This window comes from Saimiri boliviensis, chromosome 14 (assembly GCF_048565385.1).
Source record: "Saimiri boliviensis isolate mSaiBol1 chromosome 14, mSaiBol1.pri, whole genome shotgun sequence".
Lineage (NCBI taxonomy): Eukaryota > Metazoa > Chordata > Mammalia > Primates > Cebidae > Saimiri > Saimiri boliviensis.
The window spans coordinates 85,392,374-85,416,918 of NC_133462.1; the positions used below are offsets into that span (position 1 = coordinate 85,392,374).

The 24,545-nt window shown below is 37.2% G+C and overlaps 1 protein-coding gene across 15 annotated transcripts in view; it reads left to right on the forward strand.

Annotated features, from left to right (window-relative positions):
* Positions 1-24,545, forward strand: part of RYR2 (ryanodine receptor 2) — a 753,432-nt gene that overhangs the window by 315,762 nt on the left and 413,125 nt on the right. For all 15 annotated transcript variants that reach the window (XM_074385363.1, XM_074385370.1, XM_074385367.1 and 12 more), the window contains 5 exons: positions 4,224-4,298; positions 8,604-8,682; positions 11,315-11,427; positions 20,430-20,529; positions 21,206-21,302. In XM_074385363.1, the coding sequence (XP_074241464.1) occupies positions 4,224-4,298; positions 8,604-8,682; positions 11,315-11,427; positions 20,430-20,529; positions 21,206-21,302 (464 nt within the window). The remainder of the gene's footprint in view (positions 1-4,223; positions 4,299-8,603; positions 8,683-11,314; positions 11,428-20,429; positions 20,530-21,205; positions 21,303-24,545) is intronic.

Consider the following 24,545-nt stretch of genomic DNA (forward strand, 5'->3'; position numbering starts at 1 on the left):
CTGCTTTTAAAAAGTTTTTAAAAATTAAACTTTGGAACTTTTAAAGTTAGATAAATCACATGTTTAGATTTAGCAACTCAACAAACAACATTTGACATTTTTGGGTCATATTGTAACATATTACATTTAATTAGCTAACGTTAAGAATTTCTCTTACTAAAACAATTTTAATAGCTTGCCATTTAGAATGTTCACTGTGGGGATTATATTGACTTTGCCTTTATGCACTTTTGTATGAATGCAATGGGAAATTAGGAGAGGCACCAAGAAACAACTTCTTACTCCAGGAGAACTGACTATAATTCAGCCAGCCCCTTTTCATTTCTCAACTAAATTGGAAAAGTGAAAATATTGTAAAAATAGACAAATAAAAAGAAAAGAGTAAAGCATGTGGACATGTCATTGAAGGAATATGTAAGGGACAAATGAGAAGACCTGATTATGGTTATTTTAGGATACATAATAGAAAATGTTTGTTTCATTTTTGTATGCCCACTACATTTCTCCTACAACATTTATGGGGTTTAATTTTTTAAATCTTAAATGGCAAAAAAAAGTGGGTAGGTAGAAAAATTTATTGATATTCAGTTAATAAAGGCTTAATAGAATTTATAATTTTGAAAGAAATAGACTATAAGAATTATTAAATCAAAATTCCAAACATAAGTGGAAAAGGTTGCTTTGAAGAAAGGAAAGTGTGTTCTTGCCAGTCTGTTGAATTTTGTGGTTAAATCCGTCATGTTTTATAAAACTCTGAACCAGATGCATTGAGGGATACCCTAAACAGGACCCATTCACTAACAGTAAGAATTTGACATTTTGGAAGGGATTACAGAACAGAGCATTTTTTTGAAGCTGTCTGTCAACCAGGACATGGAACATCTTCCAGAATTTCAAATAACTCGAGCTTTTGTTTTTCAGTAGAAAATATTATGATTACATTGTGAAGAGAGGATGTGAATCCCTGAATTAGACATATCATGAAACAATAGTTTGGGTTGGAAAAATGTTTAAAAATAGCAGCAAAATAGGAGTATTTCCTCTCCTTGCAAATACTAATAACCAACATGATTTTGGGTTGGAGAAAATTTCGGTTTTCATGCTAAATCTGCATTTGCTGTGTTCATTTTATCTCATTCTTAATCTAGCTGTATGATACTGTACGGACTAGCCCTTGTGGAAGGGTGAATGAAATGGTCGCCTGAAACAGACATCTTAAGGTCTCTTGTGAGAACAAACAGATATAAAAACCAGTGCAATAGAAAGATGTTGTAGAATTAGTTAAAACCGGGCGGTATGCCTAAAATAATTTAATTAGGCCCCCAGTTCTTTCAACTTCGAGGCCAGAAGGCCAATAGTTATTTTCACACTTGCAACGGATGATCTGGAAAGGTTAGAATCGGATTAAGGGAAGGATATATGCAATTACAGTAGTTTAAGTCACTTACACGGAGAAACATGCTGAATTTGATCTCCCTTTCACCTTTCAGTCATGCTTTGCTTTGGGTTTCATATGGAAGAGGCATTAACTTCTTAGAACCAGGTGGATGCTTTCTTGTTGTGGGAGTCTGTTTCTGCTGGTTGGTACTAATCAGTGATGCATTAGGACTTTCCTAAGCCTGATCTGTTCCCTGAGGAGACTTTCCATGAAGACACCACCCCAAGTAAGCCAGTCCATGTCCAATGGATGTCTTGACAATGTTACACTGGCCTTTTCAGGCACATTTATCTTGAACTGAGGCCAGGATTCTCACTGACTGTTACAATCCTTCTGTGACCCTGGTGTGTGATTCACTACTTATTTTAGTTTTTAAGAGACAGGGTCTTGCTCTGTCACCCGGGCTGGAGTACAGTGGTATGAACATAGCTCATTGTAAGCTGGAACTCCTGGATTCAAGTGATCTTCCCACCACAGCCTCCTAAGTAGTTGGGATTACAAGCATGAGCCTCTTTGCCTTCCTCTGGACTGCCTGTATTTAAAAAACACAGAACCAAAAACAAAAAAAGCAAACCAGAAAGAACAAAACACGGAGCCAGTAATTTTCATGTGTGTGTTAAGCCTCTTTAGTCATATACACACACACTTACACACACATATCGTATATAAATGAAATATGTAGGCGAAGCTTTATAGTAAAAGAAGCACTTTCTGGATAACCTCAAGATCTTGTCTTTCACTTAAAAAAATAATTTTTGTTTTGACTAGTGTGGCTGTTCCAGGTGACTTTGTAGCTTTGGAACTGAAATCTGGTAGGAAAAGGTGAGCTGCTTTCAAAGTAATTCAAACCAGACAACGTAAATAAAATTGTTCTTGGCCACAGTAAATCAAATGTGGTATAGAAAAAATAAGCACTCTCTAAAGTGAGCCTCATTCTCTGAAGAAGTATAACTTTTCAAAGTAGACTTTTCCCTTCTCAGTTATGTGAAAAAAAGTGATTTTTTCAGCAGTTTTTATTTTAATACCTTTTAATATCTGTTTTTAGAATAGTTCTGAATTTTTTCAAGCAAAGTGTAAAGTTATTTTAAGAAATTATATGGAACAATAAAAATGTGATATATGCTTAGTAAAAAGCTTATAATAATATTGGATATTAAAGCATCTTTCTGCACTTCTTAAAGTACAGGTCAATATCATCACTCTTATCCCCAAAATTTTTAAAGACCTTCTTTTCCTGCTAAAAGAAGTACAAACTTCTTGTCACAATATTTTATGCCTTCTATGATCTTTCTCTGATCTAATTTTATAATTCTTGTGAAGTTTTTCTATGCAACCCAACACTAAAATCCCATGATTGCCTCCTCTTTCTTACATACCTTGTGATTATATACCAAGACCCCTTTATACATACTCCTTAGCCTGACGTGGGCTTCCCCACACCCAGTTTTTCATTTGACAGTTGTTTATTGAGTGTTTACCATGGCCTGACTTCACGCTCAAAGCTGGAGGTGAAATGATATTCAGGACAGTGTCACTATTCTTGAGGAGTTTTCAGTCTGATCAAGGAGAGGAGGGTTCTTGAAGCGTAGAGTGTAAGGCCAATGTAGAGGTGTGTAACTAGGGCTGGAGAAGGATGGGGGGAGTGACTGGCCTTGAGGAAACTGGATGAGCCTTTAGAGAGGAGGTAGTCTTTAATCGGAGTTTTAAAAAGTAGAGGGGGAACAGTCTGAGTATAAATGGGTCCGTGCAGTTCAAACCTGTGTTGTTCAAGAGTCACATGTACATCCAATATGTAAAAATTTCATTCCATTCTTATAAAGGCTTTTAAATTATAAAATCAATACATATTCTATACAGTTTGGAAGTTACAGAAGAAAGACCCTTCAATTATATGAATAGGAAAAAACCGTTGGAGGCTTTCTTATTAAAAAGGTTTACAAGGCAGAGAAGACTACAGAGAGGGAATGTCATGTTCTGAGATGGGGCGGCAGGAAAGCAGTATGGCATTTTCAGGGAAGGGAAACTGTTTGGGTATGTTTGGAGCACAGGGCGGTTGAAGATGAGGCTAGAGATGATTGGGACAAATGTCTCTCTGTTTGTACTTCTCAAATTGGTCTCTGGACCAACAGCATCAGCATCATCTGGAAAATCATTGAAATGAAACGTCTCTGTATCTACCCCAGACCTACTGAATCAAAATCTCAGTTGTAAGGCCCAGGAATCTGTGTTTTTGCAAGCTCTCTAGGTGATTCGAAAGCATACCACAATTTAAGAAACACTCTTCTACTTCATGGAAAGGGATTGGACTCTCTCCTATAAGCAACTGGAAGGAACGAGAAGCTTTTAAGCCTGGGGGCGTGTTACGATCAATTTTGCGTTTTAGGAAGACATATTCATTGAACCAACATTTATTTAGTGCTTCTTGTATGTCAGGCATGCAGGTGGGCACCTGGAATACAGTGGGGTACCATGGTTCCCACCCAATAATGGGAAATAGATTATAATTAAGTACACTATGAATAAATAACTATAAATTATAATTATTTACCAATACCAAGTTTATTTTTCAAGAGCTGGCTAAAATGCTAACCCCATAATAGAGGTTGCATTAGCTTTATCCCAATGTACGCATTATTTCAACAGCACTCTGTTTGTCTCGAAGTGCTCTGAATGCATTCTTTCCTACTAACTTTCATTTGCGAGCAAGAGCGTATTTTATCGACTTGGTTCAGTTACTCCTTTGTGTTTTTCCTCTTTGTTCTCCTTTTTTCTCTTCTCTCTAAAGACTGCTCAAGGTGGTGGTCATCGAACGCTCCTCTACGGGCATGCCATATTGCTGCGTCATTCCTACAGCGGCATGGTGAGTACACCTTTTATTTCACCTCCCTGTGGTCATGCTGATGCGTTTGGGGATACACAGTCAGAAAATGCTGGGAGCATCATTTCTGCAGTGGTGTTAATGAGCTTGGATGTATATGTTCTTTAATATCTTTGTACCCTTGTTAGTTTCTCACGTAAAAGATGGAAGCTCAGATGACCTTTAAGGTCCTTTAATTCTATCATTATATGATAACCATTTTTACTGTCTTACTTTTGGTAGAGTAGGTTTAGGAGGAGACAGGTGTAAGAGTCAAATAAGAGATATTTCTTTTCTGATTTTGTTTTAAGGGCTTCATTTATTAGAGAAATAAGATATCTTTACTGAAAGACGAGATTTTAAAAATACAGCGAAGTCCAGTATTAATTGTACTCACTAACTTGTTTTTCTTCTTCACTGGGCTTCTCTTTTTCCACAGCTGCTCCTCCTTTCACCCCATTATTCATCAGGCTTCTCTTGGGCACAGTTCTCTCATTCTCTGCCTCATATATGTGTGTATATATGTAAATATATATATATATAAATGTTTTAAATATATATTTTATAAATAATGTATTCATAGATATTACATATACAGCTGACCCTTGAAACAACACAGGAGTTGAGGTGCCAATCTCTCGCACAGTAGAAAATCACATATTAATTTTGACTCCCTCAAGAGATAACTAATATCACCGTGTTGACCAGAAGCCTTACCGATACCAGTCCACATACATTTTTGTATATGTATTATATACTGTATTATAGTAAAATAAGCTAGAGAAAAGAAAATACTAAGAAAAACATAAGAAAAATATATTTTCTATACATTAAGTGGAAATGGATCATCATAAAAATCTTCATTCTATTGTCTTCGTGTCAAATAGGCTAAGGGGGAGGAGGAGGAAGAGAAAGAGCAGGAAGTGGTATTGCTGTCTCAGGAGTGGTAGAGGGGGAAGAGAATCTGAGTAAGTGGGCCTGTGCAGTTCAAATCTGTGCTGTTCAAGGGTCAACTGTGTATAAAATATGTAAAAATATGTAAAAGTTTCATTCCATTCTCATGAGCTTTATTAAGTTATGAAAGCAATATATATTCTATATGATTTGGAAGTTGTTGAAGAAAATGTCTGAGCACACTAATAGGAAAAATCTGTTGGAGACTTTTTAAAAAAGTTTTAATCTCTTCTGTCTTTAAGGTTTTTTTTAACATAATTGAGAGCTTACTACATTATCAAATTTATATCCTTTTGTATTTTGAGATAGGGTCTTGCTGTCACACAGGCTGGAGTGCAGTGGCATGATCATGGGCTAACTGTATCTTTGAATTCCTGGGCTCAAGCAATTCTCTTGCTTCATCCTTCTGAGTGTGTGCTACTATATCTAGCTAATTTTAAAATTTCTTGTAGAGATGGGGGGTCTAACCATTGCCTAAGCTGGTCTTGAACTCCTAGACCAAAATGATCCTCTTGCCTTGGCCTCCCAAAGTGCTGGGATTTTAGGCATGAGCCACTGTGCCTGGCATGATTTTTTTTTCCCTTTTATTGTAACGTAAACATTTTCCACATTGTTTAAATTGTCAACATTACTTTAGTGGCTACGTGATAGTTCAATATCTAGAATATTATATAATATATATAATAATATACTGATCATTTCTTTTAAAAAGTAGGTGATTCCCATATTATGTAAATTGTTCTAAAGCCAAAGGCTAAGTATCAATACAACTGTCAAACAAGCGTACACAAATTTTCAATCTCAATCATGGATATTTATATGAGAACTTGATTTTAATGTTTATTTAATGAAATTCAGAAGTATAGGATGAGAAGTATAGGAAATACATAGACATGATTTTCATGATGATTTAATAATATCATTTCTATTAATGTGTTACCACATAAATAGGTCAGATAAGAAAACGTGATTATCTTAGCATGTGCTGGAAATGTCTTTAATAAAACTCATTGCTCATTCTTAATAAAAACTAAACATTGATGATTTCCTCAGTGATAAAGAATATCAGTGTCAAATCCATAGTGAACGTTGTAATTGTGAAACACTGAAGCCATTTTTAAAATCAAATTCACTAAAAATATGTTTTATCTACCATTGCTAACTAGCATTGTTCTTGAAATTTTGGCTGACATGTCAAGATATGAAATAACATAAAACAGTTTCACAAAGTGGCTGGATATAAGAAAAATATCTAAAAACAATTTGTATGAATAGAACAGTCACATATTAAAATTTCATGGAAAGAATTTCACATTCTACAGCAATCAAAACACATAAACTGCATGAAATAATAAGTGTGAAGGTTTCCTTTAAGACAGCTACTCTCTACACATAATAGTTGGGTTAAGAGCCTGAACTTGGTTGTTAGATTTGGATTCAGTCTCAGTTTGCCACATGCTGGACAGCCTGGGATATTTTGCATAGTTAAGCCTGTAATTATATCTGAAAATTTTATGTATTCATTAAATAAATATTATTTGGCATCTACTGTGTGCTAGATACTGTTTTAGGTCCTATGGTATAGTAGTGAGTAAGACCAACTTCTTGCTTTCATTAATTAACACTTGGTAGAATAATCATAGCATCTACCTCAGAGTTACTGGGAATATTAAGGAGAAAGTGTATGTTAATAGTTACGGTGCCTAATATTGTATGTTATTGAAAAATATTACAAAAGGCTTTAATAGGAATCACTTTGTTTTTGTATGGGAAGTCTGATTATTGCAAAGTTATTGCCCTTTTTTTTTAAAAAAAGGCAGATGTTAAGCACAGTTTATATGTAAAGTCTATAAACCTAGGGGATTATCATGGGCTGCCTGTCTTGAGGTCAGACTGACGCTTCTGCTGTGGCTAAAAACAGGTTTAGGGACCCTGGAAGCCTCTTTACTATATATCCTTGGGAGCCGTTGCTCTGCAGTTAAGAGTCAGAATCAGAGTCTGCAGGTCAACTTGGTTTCACATCCCCAAGGCAGTGAATTCCACCTAACCTATCAGCATATCTGACACTGATATGCTGGTTCATCTGCCTTCTCACACTCACAGACACGCATTTAGCTGGATGGGCCCTATACCATAATGAGAAATTTCTAGCCTTTGCATTAATTGTCCAGTGATTCTAGAGGGGCTTGCTGGCAGTGCCGTTGCTTGGTGACAGTACCGTGCTTAGCATTTCCACCACGTTCATCTTTGTGTCTCTGTTCTTACAACACTTTGTGGCATGGGGGGTGGGAGCAGTAGGCTTTAAAAATGGTCCTAAACTTTATGTTCAGGAATATACAGTTAGGAAAACCTAAGGGTGGGAAGAATAAGGAGACGATGTTGTTGCAAGAGTTTGATTCCTCCTGCAGAAATACACACGTATGTAGACACATGAAAAACCTCATTTTAGTGCAGTGAAATGCTGTGCACCAAAATAAATTCTAGGTGGATTTCAAAGAGTTAAACATTTTTTAAATGAAAACAAAACTCGAAGATAGAATAGTTTTCAAATTTGTTTGGGAGAAAGATTTCTGTCAGACTACATTGTACTTTTGCAGATGATCATGAATATCGCATGAAGTTAGAGAGGTACAAATACATCCCCAGTTATTTGTCTTCCTGTACTGACAGAGAATGTTTCCTTAGCCTTTTATGAGGGGAAAAGGACTACAATTCCTTTAGGATATTGCCCTAATGCATGCTATTCTGCCTCACAGACATTTAAAAATCTGGGCTTTGTTCAGTAGCATCCAGATTTTCAGGAAAACACTGAGCAGAGCAGGGATAGATGGAGGCCAAATTACAGGCAGAATAAGTCTCTGCTGATGCCACTATAAACTTTAGTAATGGCCGATTGCAGTGGTTCATGCCTGTAATCCCGGCACTTTGGGAGGCGGAGGTGGGAGATTGATTGAGTCTTGCAGTTTGACATCATCTTGGGAAACATAGGGAGATCTCATCTCTATGAAAAAAAAAAAAAAAATTAACCGGGTGTGGTGGTGCACACCTGTGGTCCCATCTACTTGGGAGCCTGATGTTGGAGGATCGCTTGAGTCTAGGAGTTCGAGACCAGCCTGGGCAACATGATGAAACCCCATCTCTACAAAAAATTAAATTATTAGCCAGGCATGGTGACGTGGGCCTGTAGTCCCTTAGCAGGCTGAGGTGGGATGATCACTTGAGCCCAGTAGGTTGAGGCTGCAGCGAGCTGTGATCATGCCACTGCACTTCCAGCCTGAACAACAGAGTGAGACCCTGTCTCAAAAACAGACGGACAAAACCTCTACTTACAATTACTGATTTTGTTTTTTTTAGTATCTGTGCTGCCTGTCTACTTCCCGGTCTTCAACCGATAAACTGGCTTTTGATGTTGGCTTGCAGGAGGACACCACAGGTAAGCACCTTGTTCTGAGATGAAGCCTTGTTCAGAGAAGGCCTTGCAGGGATTGTATTAGAAGAATCCAGGAAATATGATACATGGGATGAATGTTCTTTTGGACAGTCAGGAAAAAATGTTCTAATGGAAATTTATCCTGGAAGAAGGAAGTGTATAACATTTCTCTTGGGTATTTCCACATCGTGAGTTGGATGTTCAAACTAGACTTCCAACCATATTCTTGTAGGTTTGGATAGAAAACTAGTACTTACTACATGATTTACGAGGTGTTAACCATATTAATGTGCACTAATTCGTTTATGAAGTAATTCTACATGTCTCTCTCATATTAAAAATGCTTTTAAGTCTGAAAATGTAACATACTTGATTCCAACAGTCAAATATAAAGGCCAAAAATTAAAGTCTCCTTCATTTCTCTGCCCATAGGGCATTCATCTACATGTCTGTCCAAACAGACATGCATTTTCAGATTTGTGAAACAAAAATTTCTATATTAACACATTTATTTTTGGGGGGAATCAAAATAGGAGAACACAGACTTTATGTTCTTCTCAATACTCTGTGGACTTTGCATTTACTTTATATGCCCCTATAAAATTGGAGCATTTGGTCTTTTACAATGAGCGTGCATCGGAATTAAAAATAAAGACCAAGTAGAATAAATAATGGAGGGAAATAGTTCAACTTTTATTAAGTTGTTCCTTTCAAGCATGAGATCAAGCTTTCCTTTTACTCCATTCCCACCATTTACAATATTTTCCTGTATTCACTAAATTTTTTACAAACAACAAAAAGGTAAAAATAAAGCTATGTTTACCAGCCCGATAAACTTTTTAATAGACCAACACAGCATCTTGCAGAAGGAATTCCAAGAACTCCAGGCACCAGAAAGATAAATAAATATATTATTCTGATTTTGGTTCTAAATAGGCTCCATCATTCCTCTGTATTGTTGTTAGTTTTATAGTTTTCTTATTTTATTTAAGGTATTTCAGCACACAGTTAAATGAAAAGTTGTCAGTTCTGTCTTCAAAAGAAGTAAAAGACAGACACAACCTAGAACTTGTTTTCATCCATTGAGAAGATTGTTTTCAAGATTGTAAAACAAGTCAATGTTTCTCCATATGTCCTGATTCTCTTATGCTACTTTATTTTTCCCTTAGTTCTCTATGTCTTTTGAATTTCTCATTTATTGTATTTATTATTTGTTGTCTGCCTACCTTCATCAGAATTAAACTCGCAAGGCAGATAATTTTTTCTTCCTTGTTTATGGACCCAGCCACTAAAGCAATGATTAGTCAATAGTGAATGCACTATAAATGTTTGAGTAAATGAATGAAAAACTACCTGCAACTGTAAAAAATGTGAATTGGATGAATGAAGATAAAGAATTCTGCCAGGTGACATTCAGGTTAGATTACGGTTTGTATAAGAAAAGCAAGTTAGACTATGATTTGTGTAAGAAAAGCACAGATTACACCTTGACTGTAGGAATACTTACAAAATATTATTTGGTAATTCATTTATTCATGCATGCAAAATGAATTTGTATTGAGTGCTTATAATATGCCAGTAGGAGCTGGAGAAACCTCAGTAAACAAAACATACCAAGCCCCACTGTTAGGAATTTGCATTCTGGCATTGGGGAATTCGTCAAGAAAAAAAGAGTTAACGGAAAAACCAAAGTCGAGTGAAGGAAAAGTATGATAAATGATGACAGATGTATAAAAACACTACTCTCATTCTGGAATAGAAGTTGCATTTAGGTCTTAAAAGGTATTATGAATGAATAATGGTGTGCTGAAGCTTATATGTTAGGTATTGGGAATAAAGCGTGAAGAGACGTGTGTCTCATGAGACATAGGCTTGACTTGTCCTAGAAGAAATTGATTGATGTAAACCAAGATCTTTTATAATTCATTCTTCTACAGAAGGATTCTCTTATATGTTACCTTTAGAAGAATAGTAAACATCACATTTTAAAATAACAAAAAAGTAAAAAGGGGACAGGATAGTACAATCTTTAGATGACAATATTTTGCATCCTTTTTTGAGTCAGTATCCCAAAACACTACCAAGAAATTTTTCAAAAAGTTGTTATAACACAATTGTCACATCACAAAACCCAGAGTCCTTACGAAAATTTGTTACATCACAAAACCCCAAGTGCTTATAAAAACAAAAGATGATTTTATAGAAATCAGTTGAACAGTATAATGATGTGTGATTGTATAAGAATGAAATCAGATCAGTGTGAGTGGAGAATTTAGTCTTACGTGAGTATAATTAAATATCCTTATAAAGCAATACATAGTGGGAGAAAAAGACATCAACCTTCCCAAAGTATCACACCCAGTTTCTGTGAGAAGAAGATTGGCATCTTTTCCTAAGCTAAGCCTTAATTCTTTATATTTTCATGGAGTAAGAGATTAATGTGCATTAATTCCAGATTTCTGAAAGCTGTGTTTTTGGAATTAATGTGCATTAATTCCAGATTTCTGAAAGTTGTGTTTTTGGAATTAATGTGCATTAATTCCAGATTTCTGAAAGTTGTGTTTTCATTGCCAAAGAAAGTCGATTTTAATTAATAGGGACTTTTTTTGTGTTTCACATATCCATATTTCTGCAGGTGAGGCTTGTTGGTGGACCATACACCCTGCCTCTAAGCAGCGATCAGAAGGAGAAAAAGTAAGAGTTGGAGATGACCTCATCTTAGTTAGCGTGTCGTCTGAAAGGTACTTGGTAAGTGTGGAAAGTAGGATCATTTATCTGGTGATATACTAAATGAGAAGTCAATAAAATGATCTCTTTAAGGTTTATATTGTAAATTGTCTGTGAAAATTGCTTATAAACACTCCTCTATCTCTATTAGATTAATTATAAGTAACTTCCTAAATAGAAGAATAATGCGATGTGAGTGGAAATAGAGCCTATTAGGTTTGTTTAGGCAGGCTTCCCTCATGATCTTGAGATGCATGTTCATGATATTGATTGTACCTTTTATTAAATTACTTTATTAATAGAATGTACATGCAGTTTAATCAGGAATTCAAAATTCCATGGTCTTTATTTTCTGCCTGATGCAAAGGCTGTATTATTGAGGTTGTGATTACCTATTTTGATATTTATGAAGGCAAATTATTATGTGAGCAACACATGCCGTGTTAAGAAAGGAGAAACAGACAAAATTAGGAACAGTTTGAAGTCTATCATTCACATTAGATTGTTTCAAAGAGCTGGGACTGGAAATGGGAGAATGAAGAAGTTTGTGTTTAATCGTTAAATGCTGTATGAGTGCATTTTCATGCTGATGAAAAAGACATATCGGAGACTGGGCATTACAAAAGATAGAGGTTTATTGGACTTACAGTTTCATGTGGGTGGGGAGGCCTCCCAATCATGGCCGAAGGTGAAAGGCGTGTCTCACATGGCAGCAGACAAGAGGTGAGAGCTTGTGCAAGGGAACTCCTCTTTTGAAAACCATCAGATCTCATGAGACTTACTCACTATCATGAGAACAACACGGGAAAGACTTGGCCCCCGTGGTTCAGTTACCTTCCACCGGGTCCCTCCCCAACATGTGGGAATTCAAGATGAGATTTGGGTGGGGACACAGCTAAAACATATCAAATGCATTTTGAACTTTTGTGGTGACATCAATATGTATTTAACTTATTAAGTAAGTTGGAATTTTGCCAGAGAATAGTCCTATACGGAAGTTTATAGTAAGTTGAAATGAAGATGTGAAGGATGTCAGAGCAAAATATTCGTTTTGTTTTGAGGTTGAAAAGTGACGAGATATAAAATGCCTCATTTTATGTACAGAAATGATTAACTAGATATGAAATGAGGCATTTTATATCTGTTTAGTCACATGAAATTTCATGTGAATATTCATATAAAAATATTTACACATGAATATTCGCTTGAAAAATTCCAGGCATCACAGTGTATGATGATTGAAACAAAAGTCTGAAATAGAGCATGTGGCAATTTAGTAGATACTGAGTTATAGAAAGTGTTTTACCACTACCATAAATCAAAACGTAGTTCATGTGTTACTGGTTTAGGGTTAAGCAAGTAGTTGGTACCCCTTTGTTCTATGAACATGAAATAGAGTCAGTTTGGGGGTGTTGTATGTCAGTTTTGGTTTACCAATACATTTAATTGCAGATCTGAAACACTTCTAGGAAGATTGGTTTTGCTTCGTTTTACTTGCCTTACAGAAGAGGTAGTGATGAAGACAGGGAAATGGTGTAAGAGTGCCTCGTGTAACTGACAGAAACTATTAAATAGAGTGTCTGATGTTGCATAGCTATAGGGAGGCCTGGAGCATTTCTCTACTTTTGTCCCTTAACCAGTGTAGGTAGAAATAGTCACCATGCAAATTTCTAGGACAATACAAGTGTGCAGACTGTAAAATAACCATTTATTAAGCCCTTCCTATATGCATGTGCTATCTATGTTAAGGTGAAGTTTTTTGATCAGATGTGCAGTTTGAATTGTAGTTGTACCTGGAAACCAACAGCAGTAGAAATAATTCATGTACGCTTTTTGATATATCAATGATACACGTAGTTTTTCTTGATTTTGACCTGTCAATTTTGTTGTTGTTGTCATACACTGTGTGTGTGTCAGCTGTGTATCAGAATTTATTTGACAGACTAATGTCATTACACGCTGAAAAATTGAAAATTCAGACCTCACAGGGCCAGGACTTCGAACATCTATTCTACAACTACCTTCCTGAGAAAGCTGTCTCCTTGTGTGAATTCTGGCTTTCTCGTTTGTAAAATGCAGTTGATGCTAATAACAATACGTAGTGCCAAGGTTATTGTGAGGAGGCAGTGAGATGATGGATTTAAATATGGGCAGAATTAAAAAGCACTATACAAACGAAAGTAATAATAAGTCGGTGCGTGAGGTTTAGCTCCTGTGGAAGGAAATAACCTCATGATTAATTCAAATTTACAAGTAATTTCCAAGCTACATTTTATTTTATTTTATGTATTTTTTGAGACAGGGTCTTGCCCTGTGGCCCAGGCTGGAGTACAGTGGTGATCATGGCTCACTGCAGCCCCAACCTCCCACCTCCCCAGTCAGCCTTCCAAGTGGCTGGGACCACATGAAGGAGCCACACCTTGCCCAGCCTATGCTGCACACCCAATTATTTATATTCTCTTTCCTGGTAATCTTTTGTATGGAGCTACAAGAGAGCAGTCAACCAGGTTGTTACCATTTTGCTTCCATCTGATAATGAAGTCGTTGCTTTTACTGTTCATCTCTATGGACCTAGCATATAGCAGAAACAACAGGAAAGGCCAGGGACACATTATTCATGCTTTCTATTCTCAAAGAATTAGTGGAGAAAACAAATCAAACACATGTGAAGCTGTATGAGGACACTGTAAGACAGGAAGTACACATTACAGTATAGGTTAGAGATGCTGAAGGATCTTCCTATGGGTATAGAGATGGTGAATTATTATCTTACATTCCCACTGTGATGGATTAGTAGCAAGTATATGAAGTGCTGTGGCGTGGATTCAAAGACTTAGGACTCAGTGAAAAGGAGCTAGAGAAATTGAAAGATCAAGAAGTGAGTTCATAAAAGGACTTTGGGATAGGCAGAGGGATTTGGAATAGTCTATAGAATAAACCCTGAATAACTAAAGATGGGCTGTATATGTATATATTTTTTTATCAGTATGAAGCCTGGTGAGTATTAACCTGGGTCAGTCATGTAACCTTTTGAAACCTTTAGTTTCTTCATCTGGAATCTGGGGGATCAAAAAGAACTTAACTCATTGGCCGTGATGAGGATTAAATGCTGGAATCCAACAAGGCTCGTAGTTCTGTGAATGGCACATAAAAATTGCCTAGTAAGTTACTGTCACTATTTACCTGGAAGATTTGTGCCTGTTAAGAATGGTTAAAGAGGCTGGGCATGGTAGCTCATGCCTGTAATCCCAGCACTTTGGGAGGCCAAGGCAGGCAGATCACTTTAGGCCAAGGTGTTCAAGATTAGCATAGCCAAAATAGTGAAACCCTGTATCTATTGAAAAATGCAAAAATTAGCTGGACGTGTAATTTTATTTTACACCTGTAATCCCATCTACTCAGGAAGCTGAGGCAGGAGAAGAATCGTTTGAATCGGGGAGGCAGAGATTACAATTAGCCAAGAGCATGCTACTGCACTCCAGCCTAGGTGACAGAATGAGACTCTGTCTCCACTCCCCTCCCCTCCCCCAAAAAAAGAATGGTTAAAGAAACGGCAGATATTTAGCCAGAATAAGAGATAGTTGGGAAAGAAAGAGTAAAGGAAACATTATAGGTGATATTAAATAAAGATCTATCCTGTGAAAGCAAGGTTCATATTCTGAGGAGATGCTGATGTCGTTAAAAGTTAGTTAGTTTAAAAATGTGTATGATAACAAATTCGTTAAAACTAACTTCTAAAGATAAACATTTCCGTCATTGAATGTACAGCTCCTTAGTCATCGATGTCTATTGACCGATGAGCTATTTTTTTTCACTAGCAGTGATGGCTAAACTAAGATTAAACTCAAGGTGTATGGGGTACACTAATAAAGCTTACAACCATTACAATGCTAAACTGGTGAAGACTGGTTTAGAGGGCTGGTTTTCACCCTGTCCTCTGAGAAGCTGCCTTCTGGACAGAAGGGGAGGCTGTGGTCAGCACCTGGGATTGCTCCTCTGTTGTCTGCTTTGTGTAGTGAACATTGAGGCACAATTTCTGAGGTATAAAGAAACTTAACCTCTGAAAATGGTTGTAAACACCTTACCCAGAAAATTTATTTTCTCAGTTTTGCCGTTTTATATTCTGATGTAAAAGGATATGTTAATCTTCTTTTCAAAAATATCCACAAGGAAAGAATTTTTTTTGCCCATATTGAAAGTTGTCTTTTCTTTTAAAGAAGGCTTTAGCAAAGCATCTTAAGAGAAATAGACAGTTTAAAATAGAGAAAACATGGCCAAGTAGATATTACTGACTGAATTTATTTGAAACTAAACAACATAAAGCTTACAAAATAATTTTTTCTGTGTTAGGTGCAAAAATCACTCCAGTAGGCACAGATGTTTTCCATTTATGGATTGGATTGTTTGCATTGGAAATGTAGATTTCCAACTGTTTTTCTTCTGATTGGGTTACTTAATGAAACAGGTCAAGATTTTCTGATCTGTGCAAACATTGGCAAATCAACTGATTAAAATATGTTAGGAAAAGCAGAATGCTTGATCTAAATGGTGATGAAAAATGCTTAACAGAAAGCTATTCTAGGGTTCAAAAAATTTACTTCTGTCTTACCCACCTCTAAATTTTTAATAAAAAATGTAGATAATTATGGGTTGCATAATTGCTGAATTGCCTCAAGTTGCATGAAAATGTGATCATAAATATTTTCAAATGATTTATTACATGAACCAATTCACTTTTGATTAATTTGCCTTGAGCCTTTCTTTCCTCTGTGGCTCAGGTAATGGAACCGTAAAATATTACATGTGGAAAGAGCATCTATTTTTCTGCCTCTCATTTGTCAGAAAAAGTGACGCCTGAGGAGTAACGTGACTTGCTTACTTGTGCCTCCTGTCCCTAAATGACAGTTTCTTCAGAATATTGCATCCCCAGGGCCCAAGTACCTGAAAGTTTAACAAGAGATGAACAAATGAGTGAATAAGTGTGTCAGATAAGGTTTCGATTCAGAGATTCTTGGTACGAAGTTTTTGTGCTGTGGATTTCCATTGCAGACTGATGAAGCTTATTGAGTTTATCATAAAAATGTAAAACACATAAAATAAATACATGGGATCACAAAGGAAACTAAAGGTATCGAAATGTAGACTGTGCACTCCAGCTTAAAAACTACCAGGAGGTGATTTATAATGTCCCTTCCATTTCTGAGATGTTGTGCTTCTGTGATACAATGTCTTGTTACTCTCGGATCAGCAGTCTTGATTGATAAACCCTCCGTCTACCCTGCACTCCAATCTCCTTTTTTTTTTTTTTGAGACGGAGTCTTGCACTGTTGCCCAGGCTGGAGTGCAATGGTGCTATTTTGGCTCACTGCAACCTCCACCTCCTGGGTTCAAGTGATTCTCCTGCCACAGCCTCTGGAGTAGCAGGGATTACAGGTGCCCACCACCATGCCTGGCTAATTTTTCTTTTTTTTTGGTACTTTTAGTAGAGATGGGATTTCACTGTGTTGGCCAAGCTGGTCTCAAACTCCTGACCTCATGATCCTCCCACCTTGCCTCCCTAAGTGCTGGGATTACAGGCGTGAGACACTGCGCCCGGCCCCGATCTACATTTGTAAATACAATATCCTCTGAAGGTTCATGTGTATATTAGAGCTTGAAAATCACGAATCCTAGGATCAAAGTGAGACCGGGGTGCCCAGAGACTGGTACCCAAAGCCTCCATACTGCTGTTGGTAGATTGATGCTACCATATTATTGGGTAAATTATACAGTGGTTATATATTTCAGCCTAAGGCCAAGTTGGCTTTCATCCTCTGCCAATGTCTGTTTTTGCCTTAAGGATAGCTCATCTTAGTTTCAGTCATTGAAACTGTTGTTGCTTTCTGAATATTGCATACCACAAGCCTGATGTGATATTGTTTTTACCCAGACTTCCCTTTGCTGTTTAAGAAGCAAAATTTGAAGCATTCAAAGTAGAATATTTTCTTTAGGAGAGTAGACTTTATTTAGAGAACTTTATATTCCTGTAATGTGATCTTAAGGACATATTCAGGACCTTTTCCCACAGATTGAAAGTTTCATATGTTTGATTCTCTCATAATTATTATTTATCCTTAGGCATAGATATGATTTGGAAATTGCTTTTTCCACTTCTCTACCCTGCTGTAAACTCCTTATTGCCTTAAATATAAGGTCCTTGGTCTGGCGCCAGCCATTGTCTGTGGACCCATCACTCACTCCACCTCTTAGCATGTGTGAAGCTCTGGGCTGCAATGTATGCCCCTGTACCTCCACCCTTGTGCTAACACTCTTGTCTTCAACACATTCCCCTTATCACACATTTCCCTTCTCAGAACTTCTTAGAGGGCCAGGGGTCCAGCCCACTCCTGATAGCAAGCTTTCTGGTATATTAAAAATAAAAATCCCCAAACTGCTTAACAAAAATTTTTGGTATGTTTTAAATGTTTGCACATAGCACGTTAACATTAATGCACGTACTCAAATCCAGTGTATGTAAACACTTGTTTGGAGACAGCATCGCCAAATATATAAATGTGAAACTCAGGCCAAGTGATCCTACTGGCTCCCTCAAGGCCCCCAACCCATGAGAAGCTCTGCTCTCATTTTGTTGTCTAGAGTGTTCTCTTCTTACAATTCCTGTAGCACTTTGCTTACGATTCACACATTTCTTGTTTGTTTGAATTCCGCTCTTGTTGCCCAAGCTGGAGTGCAGTGGCGCAATCTCGGCTCACTGCAACCTCCAGCTCCCAGGTTCAAGTGATTCTCTTGCCTCAGACTCCCGAGGAGCTGGGATTACAGGTGTGTGCCACCACGCCCAGTTAATTTTTTGTACTTTTAGCAGAAACGGGGTTTTACCATGTTCACTAGGCTGGTCTCGAACTCCTGACCTCAGGTGATCTGCCCACCTCTACCTCCCAAAGTACTGGGATTACAGGCATGGGCCACCATGCGTGGACTCACACACAACATTTTTTAAGTCTTTTCCCACATTCCATATCCTTTTATTTATTTATTTTTAATTTAATTGGTATATAAGTTGTTGGTAAAAAATGTCACATGTAACTCACGCATATACATATATACATATTTATGAACTACATGTGATATTTTGATGTATGCATACAGTGTGCAGTGATCAAATCAGGGTAATTGGGATATCTATCACTTCAAACATTGCACACAACGCTTTTTATATACTGAGGTACAGCATTTTATGTGTTTAGTTTACTCTTTATGAGTTTACAAGCATCCTTGGGGTGGAGAATGTGTACTGTTAACATTCATTGAACCCAGGATGAATTAACAAATGATGCTAATCTATTTATCATAATGTTACATGAGCTTTTACTTGGTCACAAAATATAAGCACGGGTATTTTGAATTATTTTCAGAGTGTGATTAAAATTGGTATTTTTCACATAGATGTGTGTGTGTGCATGTGTATGTGCTTTTTTACACTAAGTCATTGAAATAGTATTTATGGAATAAAAAGATGTTTTTAAGTTTATGATACTTTGATTTTATGATTTTAATTAGCTTCTCCACATACATGTTTATTTAATAACATTGCCAGATGCTAGGAATACAGCTGTGAACCTGTATCAAGTAGCTTCTAAAAGGGCAAAAGAAAATAAGCCCAATAATTTCATTGTGTGATCATTGCTTTGAAGGGAAACATATTTTGCTTGTTAAAGCAGATGGGATGTGATTTCTTTGTAAATGACTAAATAGTTTTAACATATTGGAGAAGAAATTGAGTCAATAAAGGAATCTTAGCTGGGATTACATGTAAGAATGACAGATTGAAGTGAAGAAGAAATTGTACAAAAGCAGGCAGCTAGCTGAGGTTAAGGAGAGGACTAAGCTAATTACTGCTAAATCTTATGTATCAGCTGGTAAACTTTCAGTCTTACTGATTGAAAAAATCACTGGCAAGTACTATGTACCTATCACAGTGTCAAAAGTTTCTTTGGTTTTATTTTTAAGAGAAAGAAAGTGAAAGACCTTTTCTTGATGGTGACTTAAGAATAGTATCTTTATGTTAAAGAGACCCTTAGGATGTTAGAAAGGCCTGTGGAGTACACCAGGCTCTGACTGATCTTCCTCTAACTGAGATGGTCAAGATGACTGGGACATTTCTGTTCCGATTGAAGTCCGTGAAAACTTGGGCTGGCATCAGCATTGGCAAAGTGTTGTAGAAACATTGCAGGGATATTGGTGATGTTTACTGAGAAGACTCCACAGAAACAGGTGGTTGCTGCATGTAGTTTGAAATTCTAGAGTCAGCCAAGTAATGGTTAGTAAAATAAGCAAGGCATGTGGCTGTACTCATCATTTTGTTTTTCTTAGTTAACATTTGATAAGTCAGTCTTAGGGCTCTAAAAGATATTAGGTATGTTTTATTTTAATATGTTTCTGTTTTTAAGAAGGCAAATCTGAAATTTGGTAATATCTGACTTTTGGAAGAAATTTATCTCGGTTTTAGATAGCTTTTAGGAAATATCGCCATCTAATGGCTGTTGTATCAAATTGCAGATAACAGTTCCTGAAGGGCTCAAAGACGGTAAAATGCCTAAGGACTACGTAAAATGAAGACTCCTTAAAATTAGTCCAATAGATTTTACTTAGTTCGTCATCAAAAAACTGTAAGAGTCTGATATGCAGAAAACCTAATTATAATTTTAAGTGCCCATTTTGTTTAATAATCCTTAAAACAAAAATAGCATCTTGTTTCAAATAAATTTATTTAGTATATTCATTTATGCATATTTTGATTATTGACTTAAGTCAGTAACTGTTAGAATGAAGTTTAAAAATTTCTAAATTCAGAGAGGAACTTCTTTTCTTCTGACTAGTTTTTTGATTCTTGGATGACAGGTTGAAACAGATGTTCTCTGTGAACATATCCAAATCAGCAATGTTAAGTTTGCATTGCTAGAAGCGTTTACATGTTACAGCTTACCAGAGCCTGAAGTGATGCCTCCTTTTGCCTCTTGATACAGCACTTGTCTTATGGCAACGGCAGCTTACACGTGGATGCTGCTTTCCAGCAGACTCTCTGGAGCGTGGCCCCAATCAGCTCAGGAAGTGAGGCAGCCCAAGGTAAAAACTCCACTTCAATAAGAAGGCCTGTCCTTGATGCACAGTTGACAGTCATCTTTGTAATTGTGATAATGAGCTGATTGTTAATTAGAGCTTTTTTGTGTGTGTCTAAATATTCTGTAATGCAGATACCTGACATTTGAGGATTTTGTTTAAATTGCTGTTTTGAAAATGAAGCTTGGGTAAAGATTAATCTTCCCTTATTTTTATGCAACTGTCAGCTTCTGTTTATTTGTATGTGTCTTCTGTGATCGCCTCCTATGAATTGTTCTCTTCAATTTTTTGACCTCAGGTTATTGCCTAGTTGGACTAATGTCAACATTTCTTGTTTTCTGAGGTCATGCCTTACATCTAGATCATGAACTTGATAATGAAGCAGGGTTTTCTAGGGAAATATCTGCATATGTTCTGGTTATTCCAACTTACGTAGGTTCACATCTGATTCTATACATGTTTGTATGTTTAACAGAGGATTTTATGTGTTTGAGGTCATGTCTTTTAGTGGGAATTTCCTTAACTGTAGGACTTGGGTACCCGGGACTCAGAGGGAGCGGCAGACACCGTCTATCTCTGTGACCGTGGCCAGGTCCTTAAGACTCACTAGGCTAGACGATCTGTCCAGCTATCAACACCTGACCCTGACAGTCCAAACCTGAATGATTTTTAATCCTTACAGGGTATCTCATTGGTGGTGATGTCCTCAGGTTGCTTCATGGACACATGGACGAGTGTCTCACTGTCCCTTCAGGAGAGCATGGTGAAGAGCAGCGGAGGTTGGTACCTGAGCTCAGTGCCTTGAGACTTACACTATTTTGCCTTGATGTAATGTTTTCTAAAAAAATTAGGGATCCATCTTTCAGGCCATTGGCATTATACATGATGGGCTATTGACATTCGTTTGTTCACAGAAGTTGTCCATTCCTTGGCCTCCTTAGCTTGATCTCATGTTATGTTTCTGTTACCTACCAATAGAAAAACTGAACATTTTTGCATAATTAAACATATTAAGAAATACCGAACAGCCAGGGGCAGTGGCTCATGCCTGTAATCCCAGCACTTTGGGAGGCCGAGGCGGGTGGGTCACCTGAGGTTGGGAGTTGGAGACCAGCCTGACCAACATGGAGAAACACCGTCTCTACTAAATATACAAAATTAGCTGGGTGTGGTGGTGTATGCCTGTAATCCCAGCTACTCAGGAGGCCAAGGCAGGAGAATCACTTGAATCTGGGAGGCGGAGGTTGTGGTGAGCTGAGATCATGCAATTGCACTCCAGCCTGGGTAACAAAAACAAAACTCCATCAAAACAAAAACAAAAACAAAAACAAAAACAAAAACAAAAAACGAAACACTGAACAAAATAAACAAAGTGGGAAGAGTGACCATGTTGCATTAAACGACTTAGAACTTCATTAAATGCTCATTCGTTTTGATTAATTTTCTTTTTAGAATGTTTAATCTCAGATTTAGTTTCAAAGTCAGAGTTCTCAAATTTTGTGCCCAATTTTAGGAGCCTTTTCTATGACCTCTCATTTACTGGTACAGATGATAGAATTGATCACTTTCTCTCATATTTAATGTGATATAATACCTCTCTCCTGTTAATTTATTTGGCACTGGGACAAGATTAAAATGGTTTGAATCTACTGAAAAAAGGGCACAAATATTACAAAACCATCAAAATATTTAGGATAGTTTGATTGCCTCTGCTCTCTCTCACAAATTAATGAATGTAGTAAGATGAGTAAATAAACAAGAGATTACAGTGAGAGAAGAAGCATAATGATGGTTGTCATGTATCTTTAAATCTTTAAGAGGACGTTTCTCATAGTAACATGAACACAGCTAACTATTAGTTAATATTTCTTATTATAATTTAATATATAGGGAAAATTTAGAAAATTGATAGGCATTTAACCAGCTGCATAATCTCAGGAAAAGTCCCTCTGAGACCTGGGTCCTGGGCCTTAACCTCTGTTCCCAGGCAGACCTAGATAATGGTCAAGAGTGACATGCAGACTGTGGGAACATTCCGTAAGCTAAAAATGCTGCTTTTGGTTGGTTTAGGAAGACATCGATGGTGTATGTCGATGTAAATAGGGGTTGTATAAAAGATAACAGATTTTAAGACACTTGGATCAAGGAATTAGTTTCAAACAGAAGTATAAACTTAAGAACTACAGCGATAGGAGGTATATTCTGGGAATAGCAATTATTCCAGAGTGATCAGGAGGGAAATGCAGGAAAAGGTAGAAAGTAGGCAAGAGTGATTTGGTCAGCTTTGAAGGATCCTCAGTGCCTTGCCCGTGGGCCGGCTTTTATTCTGAGGTTCTTAGGAAGGGATGTGGGGATTGGAATGGAATAGCTAGGTCTCTTTTAAAATAACAACTCTGTTAGGCCAGGAGAACTTAGATTAGAGGTGGGGAGAACCTGAGTCAGGGAAATGAAATGCAGTAATTCACGTGACAGAATCTAAGAGCTTAACCCAGAGAATGCCATTGGAATGGAGAGGTTTACTTGCATTGTAGACATTTAGCTAAAAGCGGTGGGCTTAGTGAAGAACTGGATACAGGCTGTGAGAGAAGGTATCAAATCCAGCGCCACCTTGTTTCTGCCTGGGGAAGACAGATGGAGCTCAGGATTGCAGGAGATGGTGCATGTTTGCTATATAAGGTGGAGTTAAATTCTAGTTATAGATGAGTATAAAGTCTATGAGACGTCAGGTAGGAAATTAGGATTTCTGAGTCTAACTTAACAAAGCTTGAGATGGATGTAAATTATAAGTGTAAGGGGGATATTTAAAGGAATGGGGTCCACCATATGTTCATCAGATAGAGAAGGAGGAGCTGTGATTAGATGTGTTGACCAACTTGGGCATCACCTTATGAAGGCTGTAAAGCCCTGGCATGGCCTAACCAGGCAGAAGGCTGAGGATGGATTCTTCCAGAATGCTGATGTTTAGAATATGGACGAGAAATAGTCAGCAAGAGAGTCAGAACGATAGTTTAGTGGGGAACCAGGAAACTTAGTCACTGAAGCCAAAGGACTGGGCTGTGAATATGTTAAATGCTATGATGTAGTCATTTGGAGTTAGGGCTTATAAGAGACTGTGCCAGAGTCTTTGGATTCTCAGTCCCTGATTTGTTCAATGGAAGACTTAGACGGAGGGGTTCTTAGAGCTCTTTTAGCTCTATTGACAGACACTGTAGAGCTTTGTGGTTAAGGCAGTGGATTCTAGAACCAGGGAGGTCTGGTATTGGGCACTGCTCTGCCGCTTACCAGTTGTGTGACTCATGTTGGCAACATCATTTCTTTAAACACTGGTTTTCCCTTTTTGTAAAATGCAGCTTAAATATTATCTCCTACTTTGTGAGGCTATTGAAAAGACTCAGAAAATACACATAAAATACTTAATGCATATTGAGAAATCAAAAAATTTATTGTTGTTGTTATTATCCCTGTGATTCAGACTGAAGAGGCAGCATCTAGCCAGATATGATTGAAAAGTCTGAGGGACCGTGGGCTTGTGGATGACAGAAGGGTATAGCATACACTTTGTAGGAAGAAAGTCTAGACTAGATCCAAGAAGATCTAGTCTAGACTAGATCCAATAATAGCTAGCCATCCCTGTAGATGGCTAGTTATTATTGTAGAGAAATCTAGGGGACATTTCAAAAATGTTTTAATAGTGTTCTAGATCCACTTTCTTTTTGCATATATGTTGAAGCCTGCTCCTCCTTTCCAAATAGTATCCTTGATTTCACCTTGATAATTTCAGTGTCAATTTAATCTCAGTATGTAAGCAGACCAACCTATCAGGACTCTCAGTAGGTAGTGATGGTGGTAAGAACACATTTGTTTGTGTCCTTTTTTCTAGCATATTTACATGGGTGAAATTAGATTAAAATGGATGCCAGATTATGACTCAAGGGAGAAAATGAGTCAGCAGTAGGTGGCACGGAGCCACAGGGATGTTGCTTAAGAAATAACCATTTGTGTTGATGATAGTGGGATTGAGC